The sequence below is a fragment of the Otolemur garnettii genome, unplaced genomic scaffold (genome assembly GCF_000181295.1).
Source record: "Otolemur garnettii isolate 467f Iridium unplaced genomic scaffold, OtoGar3 scaffold00013, whole genome shotgun sequence".
NCBI classification, from domain to species: Eukaryota; Metazoa; Chordata; class Mammalia; order Primates; family Galagidae; genus Otolemur; species Otolemur garnettii.
Genome location: NW_003852408.1, coordinates 29,790,482 through 29,799,082, shown reverse-complemented (window position 1 = coordinate 29,799,082; position 8,601 = coordinate 29,790,482). Strand labels below are relative to the sequence as shown.

Genomic DNA, 8,601 nt, shown 5'->3' with positions numbered 1-8,601 from the left:
GCAGGTCTGCCCCTCAGCTCCACGGATCTGGCTGGGGAGCCACCTGTCCTGCATCAGTGAGGGGACAGTATTGCTCCAGGCCTTCCTACTGCCGTTATTTCAGGCAGACCTCATTGCTCCTGCCCTCCCCTGCTTAACCTCCGCCTCCTCCTAATAGGTCTTTGTAGGTCCCCTGCTTCCAAGTCTTCCAATCTGTTGTCAGAGCTGTAGTTGTTAATCCCAAGTTAGATGATGTCATTCCCGTTTTTACAATTCCTTCGAAGTTCTCCACCTCCTCCAGGACAAAGCCTAAATCCCTGCCCCACAGGTGAGGGCCTCTGTGATTTAGTTCCTGGCTACAGCTCCATCCCTTTGTCTCATCACTCTCCATCCCACAACCTTTGTGGTTACTTTATTGACGTCCTTTGAGCCTGCCCGACCTGACTAAAAAGTTTTACCCTCAACTTTGGCATACATTCTTCCTTGCCAGAATTGTGCTTCCTCACTTCCTCCCCAAAGGTCCCTTCCATAGGGTAAGGCTTTTCCCCAGCCTCAGTTGGCTGCTGCACCCAGGTCACAACTCCGGGACCACTGGATTTTTTACCCACCTTCCTAAATAGTATGCGGGAACATGTCCTGGGCGGTTTTCATTTCCCCTTCCCTATATGCACAGCACAATGTCTGGCATAAAGTAGATGCTGTGGCATCTGATGAAGGGACGAACCAGCATGTGGTACTTTTCTTGCTCACCTGAATGTAACTTTATATTTTAACCAGGTCACTACAACATCATCATATCTCTTCACAACTATGGCTTTCAGCACACTTCTCTATCGCATTGCGGAAGAAATAGGCAGTGATGAGCTGGCCTCCCTCAAATTCCTTAGTCTGGATCACATCCCGCAAAAGAAGCAGGAACCCATCGAGGATGCCCTGATACTATTCCAGACACTTCAGGAAAAGAGAATGTTGGAGGAAGGCAATCTGTCCTTCCTGAAGGAGCTGCTGTTCAGAATTGACAGGCTGGATCTGCTGGTTAAATACCTGGGCACCAGCAAGGAGGAGATGGTGAGAGAACTAACAGAGGGCACAGCTCAAATTTCTGCCTACAGGTGGGTAGAAAATCCACGGTGTGGGGGCTGGAGAGTGGGGGCGGAATAGAAAACCTTCGTGGGCAGGGCTGACTGGAGCTAGTTTGGGGAAAATCCAGGGAGAGGATGGAAAAAGCATCCCCTAAATTGAGATTTGGGGAGTGAAGTGAGTTTATTAGAAGTTACTCAGTAGAGCAACCTGCTCATCCGTGGCACAGGCATCTCTTCTGCAGGAACCTTTTGTTAGTGCCACAGTGCCCACCCTGTGCTGAGGCTTATAAATCTCTTCCCACTCCAATGAGTCATGCAAAGTTTTTTTTTTTTTTTTTGAGACAGAGCCTCAAGCTGTCCCCCTGGGTAGAGTGCCGTGGCATTACAGCTCACAGCAACCTCCAACTCCTGGGCTCCAGCGAGTCTCCTGCCTCCGCCTCCCAAGTAGCTGGGACCACAGGCGCCCGCCACAACGCCCGGCTATTTTTTGGTTGCAGCCGTCATTGTTGTTTGGCGGGTCCGGGCTGGTGATTTGAACCCGCCACCTTAGGTGTACGTGGCTGGTGCCTTAGCCGGTTGAGCTATAGGTGCCGAGCCCATGCAAAGTTTTTACATTGTATCTTTGCTTGTTTGCAGGTGAAATAAATCTGGCTGGCACAGTACTGTCATGATCAGCTGTCATGCAAGCCATGTTAGGGGTTGCAGGGATTTTAGTAGGACAGCCAGCGGCTCTGAAGCAGCCAGGGCTCATCTGTGTCCCTGTCTCAAGGCAAGAAAGTGCTGAGGCACCACGGAAAAGCTGGACACTTTCCCTGGGCCCCATTGTTACCTTGGTACCTGTCTAGTCCACTTTGTAACGATTTTGCTCAGTGCTCTGTGCTCCGGGCCAGCACAGTGTTTCTGTTATGCGGCCGGGAGGGGAGAACTTTCACTTTCCCCTCAGGGCCTGTCTATGGGGGGTCATTTCCGAAGCTCTGAGAAGATGTCCCACCGTGGCCAGATTAAGAAATTGAGAGATATTATGTATAATTCAGGATAAAAAGATACTGAAATCCTAAGACAAAAATTTATTTTTCTAAAGTGAAATTTAAGGTATGATGAAATTAGAATCGAATTTTTCTAAATGTTCTAATTTCTCTCTCTCGCTCTCTCTTTCATCTTGCTGCCTCTGCCTTGCTGGTGCCCACGCCATGTGCTCACTTTGCCTATTCATGAGAAAAGCATCGCTGCTTCGCACCTGCTTGGGGACGCCTGTGGAAATGTTCACTGGGGTAAAAGGCTTTTCTTCCGCACTTAAAAGACTCTCATGACAGTGTTCTCTGATGAGGCGTGTGCTACCAGGCCTGGCCTGCAGACACTGCTCAGCTCCTCTGAGCCAGGCTGTGCTGTGATTGTAAGGCTCTATAGGACGACAGCTGTGCCTTTTGCAATCCTGTCACAGGCCACGAAACCCAGCTTCTCTCACCCCCCAGGAGAATGGGTGACCACAGGTGTGATAGATAACAAGACACATTCAGTTACAACTTCATGATTCTAAGACAAGACATTAAAAAGAAAAACACTTTCACTCTTTCAACATCTTGTTATTGGACACTCCTTAAAGTATTTTTTCTTTCAGAAAACTTCTACTTAAGCCTTAGTTCTGCCCATTAAATTGCCAACTGTGGTAGGTGAGAGAGAAAGGCTTATGGCCAGTGCTGACGGGCACTGTCCTCTGATAGCCCAACCTATTAATGTTCCTTTTATTTTCAGAGGCCTGCGGGTCTGGCATGTTCCTTGTCATATGTCTCCCTACTTGAGGCTTCACCATTTTTATTTTAAATGACAGGAGATATGTTGGTTGTATTAGTTTCCAGGGCTGCTATAATGAAGTGCTATAATACAAACTGGATGGCTTTAAAAAGTAGAGAAATTGGCCAGGTACAGTGGCTCATGCCTGTAATCCCAGCACTCTGGGAGGTCAAGGCAGGTGGATTGCCCTGAGCTCAGAGGTTTGAGACCAGCCTGAGCAAAAGTGAGACCTTGTCTTTAAAAATAGCTGGGTGTTGTGGTGGGCACCTGTAGTCCCAGCTACTTGGGAGGCTGAGGCAAGAGGATAGCTGGAGCTCAGGAGTTTGAAGTTGCTGTGAGCTATGACGTCATGGCACTCTACCCAGGGCACAGAGTGAGACTCTGTCTCAAGAAAAAAAAAAATTTCAGATTTTAGAGCATTTCAGATCTTGAATTTTCAGAATAGGGATGCTTAGCCTATATTTAAATGAAAACTGATCAAAAAGAAAAAAATAAGTAAAAAGGAAGAATCCATTCCATGCCTTTCTTCTAGTTTCCAATGGTTACAATAGTCCTTATTGTTCCTTGTCTTGTAGACACAACACTCCACTCCATGTCCAGTTCTCTTCTCTGTGTCTGTTTGTCCTCCCTGATCCAATTACAGCCTCATCTTACCAAGATTTTTATCTGCAAAGATCCTATGTCCACAGAAGGTCACAATCTCATGTTCTTGGGAGACATGGCATTTTGGCGAGAGGGGAAGACACTATTCAACCCAGTACACTGGATAGCTTTGGTTTACTAGAGTTGTGAGTCTTTACAAGAGAGTTATTCATTAACGTTCCAGTAAATCCTAAGAAACCACAGCCACCGAAGTAGAAAAGCTTGGGATTTCACCTTGTGTCCACTGTCTTGGCCCTCAGAAGGTTCTAATTCTGCCAGGTGAGCTAGGCTGAGGCAAATTGCCAGTGCCAGACAGTCTGTACCTTTCAGGCAGAGGCTGAGAGTCGCCTGACAAGGGATGGGTCTATCTGTTAAAATGTTTAGCACATTGGTTTGGGAACAAAAGGGTTGGCATAATCATGACCTATTACTTGTTAGTCATCATTGACTATTAGCCAAAAGGTGAAAAATACCCTAGTGCAGCCACTTAAAATGATAAGAAGGCACCAGCCATTTCATTTTCAAATTATAATTGCTACCTATAAAATAAGTATCTTATACACTATCCAGGTTTATTACTAGATAATGAGGCCACCAGAAAGCCTGTAAGTTTCAATAATGAAAAACTAAAAAGACAAAGAGCCCTGTAATAAAGTTAAAACTGTTAGAGTAGCTTTTGACTGGATCTGATCTTGGCCAGACTGAAAGTTTTAGAGAAATACTTCTAGGGTAGGGATTCCCTAAAAAGAAGGATGAGACAGATAATAATACTGATAATTTCTATTTATATACTATTTTTATTTTCAGAATCGAAATTTTCTAATTTTGTCTTGAAGTTGACATGTTTTGTGTTACCTTCACTTTTCCTTATACCATAGTATTGAAAGGTTTGCTGCTGATTTATGAAATATTCCTTTGTTCGCCTAACCTATTTAATAAGTATTTTTTTTTTTTTTTTTTTTTTTGAGACAGAGCCTCAAGCTGTCCCCCTGGGTAGAGTGCCATGGCTTCACAGCTCACAGCAACCTCCAACTCCTGGGCTCAAGCGAGTCTCCTGCCTCCGCCTCCCAAGTAGCTGGGACCACAGGCGCCCGCCACAACGCCCGGCTATTTTTTGGTTGCAGCCGTCATTGTTGTTTGGCGGGTCCGGGCTGGGGATTTGAACCCGCCACCTTAGGTGTACGTGGCTGGCGCCCTAGCCGGTTGAGCTATAGGCGCCGAGCCTAATAAGTATATTTGAAGAGTTGAATTAACTTTGCCAGGTGTGGATTAGAAAATAATAGTGTCTATGTCTTACTGAACACTGGTTTAAGTACTTCATATGGACGTATTCCTTCAGCACTTCACACTGTCCTAGGATGGAGATAGATATTTCTCTTCTGTCTGAAAAATGGGTGGCATGTCTAAAGTCACCTAGCTCAAAGACTATGGAACCAAGGTTCTGATACCAACAGGCTGGGCACCCCATACTTAAACACTGTACCTCACAGCCCTCTGGGTTTATGAAAATAATTTTTTATTTTTGAGATAGTGTGTCACTTTGTCACCCTTGGTAGGGTGTTGTGGCATCACAGCCCACAGCAACCTCAAACTCTTGGGCACAAGCGATTCTCTTGCCTCAGCCTCGTGAGTAGCTGGGACTATAGATGCCAAGCCACAGTGGCCTCTATTTTTAGAGATGGGGTCTCACTCTGGCTCAGGCTGGTCTGGAACTCCTGATCTCAGGTAATCCATCTGCCTCAGCCTCCCAGAGTGCTGGGATTACAGGCATGAGCCACCTTGCCTGGTTTGGGTTTATGAAAATAAAAAGGGGCTCATGCCTGTAATCCAACCCACTTTGAGTGGCACAGGTAGGAATTTGAGACCATCCTGGGCAATATAGCAAGACCCCATCTCTTAAAAAAAACAAATTAGCCAGGCATCAGGTCCTGCACTTGTAGTCTCAGCTACTAGGGAAACTGAGACAAGAGGATCACTTGAGCCCAGGAGTTTGAGGCTGAGGTAAGCTATGATCCCACCACTTCACTCCATTTGACACCAACAGAGAGAGACACCTGTCCCCCCACCAAAAAAAATTAAAAATTAAAGGGCAGAGACCCAAGCTATCATGGAACTTGGGCACTTTCATAAACAGAATTATATCATGCATGGTATCTTTCCAGTGATACTCAAGCACAGTGGAGTGAATGTGGCCCTGGGGACACTGAGGCAGGGCCTGGGCTGTGGGTAGGTGAGAGGGTGTCTGTAGATAGGGTGTGGGGACTCAGCATAAAGGAGTGAGAGGGCAGAGCTGCTGGGTATGTCTGGGCTTCTGGCCCTTTAATGGTGCTGGTTGCGAGGGCTGTGGTGAGCCTGTGTTTGTGGTCTTTCTATTCCTGGACCTAATGTCTGGCCTTCCTGAAGGTAACGACTGACTGGTTTCCTTAGGGATGTGATGATCCAATTTGCATTTTGAAAAGCATAATTTCCAAAAGGCAAAGCTTTTTTTTTTTTTTAAATTGCAACAAGGTCTTGATTTAATAATGAAAGACAAAGGAAAAACAAGATTCATTTAACTGAAATAAACTGAAAGAAACAGTTGATAACACTTTTAAATTGTTAGGGTGGGCATGACAAGTTGATAGTAGTTTGGCATGAGTCAGCAGACTTCTGTGTCACTATCCAGCCTCTTTCCGAGGGCTCAGCTCACAAATCACATCATTAATTGGCTTTATTTTGAAGGGGGGGCATTGGAGTCAAATCCACTGCGACTCCATTTATCAAATGGGAAGTTATTTAAGAAAGCATTTCTGAAGTGTCTTTATTTCCCATCACAGGGTCATGCTTTTTAAGATAGCAGAAGATCTAGACAAACTGGAATTGAGATCTTTTAAATTTTTTTTGAAAAAGGAGATCCCCAAATGTAAACTGGAAGATGACATGGTAAGACCTGGCGTCTTGTCAAGATTTAGTCCTAACAGTTCATCAGCAAGTGGGGATAGCTGAGGCCAAAGAGATGGCTTATTCTGGTAAAAGCAACCTGGATTCTCACTTTTTAACCAGAAAGAAGAAGAAAGTTGCCAGGCAGCATGTTGTAGGTGCTATTCCTTTATACTGTGAAGTGCAGCTCACGTTAATTACTGGGAGTGAGGCAGGGCCAGGAGCCAGGAGGAGGAGGCCGGTTGCACAGGCACAGGCCAGGCGGGACCCAGAAGAGCCTAGAAGGGTCGGGGTGGGTGTAACACGTTTGCCCCACTTTTGTAGCCCTGAAGCAACCTAGAACCTGGTACTGTGTGTGATATGTGTCTGTGTGTCTTTGAGTGTTGTTATGTGTCCTGTATGGGTATCTCCATTTCTGTGTCTCTCCCTATGTGTGGTATATCTCTGTGTGTGTCGGGGGGTAGTCTAACACCATGCATCTGTATTTATGCCTCTGCATTTGTGTGTGTGTTCCTGAGTGTTGGGTTTCTGTCTGTGTGTTATATGTGTCTATGTGTCTCTCCATGCCTGTGTGTTTTATGTGTGCCTGTATGCATATCTTCATATTTGTAAGCGTTTGTGTGCGTTCTGTGTCTCTCTATGAGTGCGATGTGTATATGTCTTTTTGTCTGTGTGTATGTTTGTGTGACTGTATGTTGTGTGTGTCTCTGTGTTGTGTGCGGTGTGTGTATATGTGTCTGTGTATCCTGTGTGTCTGTGTGTATCTGTGAATGCAGGTCTGGAGGGGAGCAGGTGCCAGATGCAGTGTTGGGGTGTGAAGAGGTCCCCAGGCTGTCACCATGGTGACTGGGTGGTATGTCTCAGTCATGCATCCTCACTGCTGGCCTCCATAGGCAGTTTGACCACAGGGCTTGGGGACAGACACTGGCTTCTCCTCTATCCTCTCACCTCTGTCTTCCTGGGCCAGGAAAAAGAACCACCTGTCAGTAGTCCGCCTGCTACGTGAATTCTCAGGCTTGGGAAGTGAGGGCCGGCCCTTAGTTTGGAGAAAGTAGAAGAAAAAAAAAAAAAGGGATCTAATCTGAAAATGAATGTGGCTCAATCCACTCTTCCAACTTTCTCTTCCTCCTAGACCTTGCTTGATATTTTCATAGAAATGGAGAAGAGGGTCATCCTGGGGGAAGGAAACTTGGATCTTCTGAAAAGAATCTGTAGCCAAATCAACAGGAGCCTGCTGAAGAAAATCACTGATTATGAGGAATTAAGCAGAGGTATGAGCAACCTGCCAGCGGCGAGTCCGCCACATGTATTCTGATTTTGACAAATCCTCCCGTGTCACAACTGCTTCTAATCAGATATCTTGTGTGTGGGGGGGTGTTCTCTTTCAATTCAGGGAGAAGATTGAGCTTTGAAAGAAGTACAGAAGAATTTTCAAATGGTACTATTTGGAGAAATGTTTTGAAGACCCATTTCATTAATTTACTGCTGCTGTCCTCATGGTTCCTCCCCACAACCTTCCAGCTGCATCCAGATCTTGCTGGACCTGCTCTCCTAATATCAGCAGGACCGTTTGCAGTGGGGACTCATGGTTACCTTCTCTACACTTTGAAAGGGGTAGAAAGGGTTGTCAAAAGGCATGGACTCTGCAGCCCCAGGCTGCAAAGTTTGAAATAGGTGCACAACTAGTAAGAAATACTCAATTTTTTTCTGTGTGGGATTTTTGTCCCTTCTCCCATGCTGCCTGTATTGTGCACTGGGGAGCTGGATTCAAATTATTTTTCAAAACGTCCTTGGAAGTTATTTCCTCTTTCAATGGTTTCAACACTCAGACACTCCTTTCAATTTCCTCTTTCTCTTTCTCTACCTGAGTGAGCTCGGCTGAACCAGGAGAAGGAACTCCCAAGGATCTCCTTCAACATTTTGATTAATCAAATATTCTTTCTTATTATAAAAAGTGCATGTACTCACTGAGGATAATTTTAAATTCCATTTCCATTGTTTTTTTTTTCACCCTGGCTCTTTGTGGATCACCTTCCTTGAAAGATTAAATCTGAGTAATGTCCATGAAGCCAGTCTTTCCCTGTTCCCTGGCCTGCTTGAGCCCAAGACTTTAAGGAGTAAAGTATTTTTTTTTTTAATTTCAGATTAATGTAAGGGCGCAAATGTTTCTGTTCCATTGTTTTCATTT

General features: G+C 45.3%; 1 protein-coding gene across 2 annotated transcripts in view; it reads left to right on the top strand.

Annotated features, from left to right (window-relative positions):
• Positions 1–8,601, top strand: part of CASP8 (caspase 8) — a 32,880-nt gene that overhangs the window by 13,696 nt on the left and 10,583 nt on the right. For both annotated transcript variants that reach the window (XM_003785128.3, XM_023510448.1), the window contains exons 2-5: positions 757–1,091; positions 6,311–6,416; positions 7,546–7,684; positions 7,807–7,851. In XM_003785128.3, coding sequence (XP_003785176.2) covers positions 757–1,091; positions 6,311–6,416; positions 7,546–7,684; positions 7,807–7,851 — 625 coding nt within the window. The remainder of the gene's footprint in view (positions 1–756; positions 1,092–6,310; positions 6,417–7,545; positions 7,685–7,806; positions 7,852–8,601) is intronic.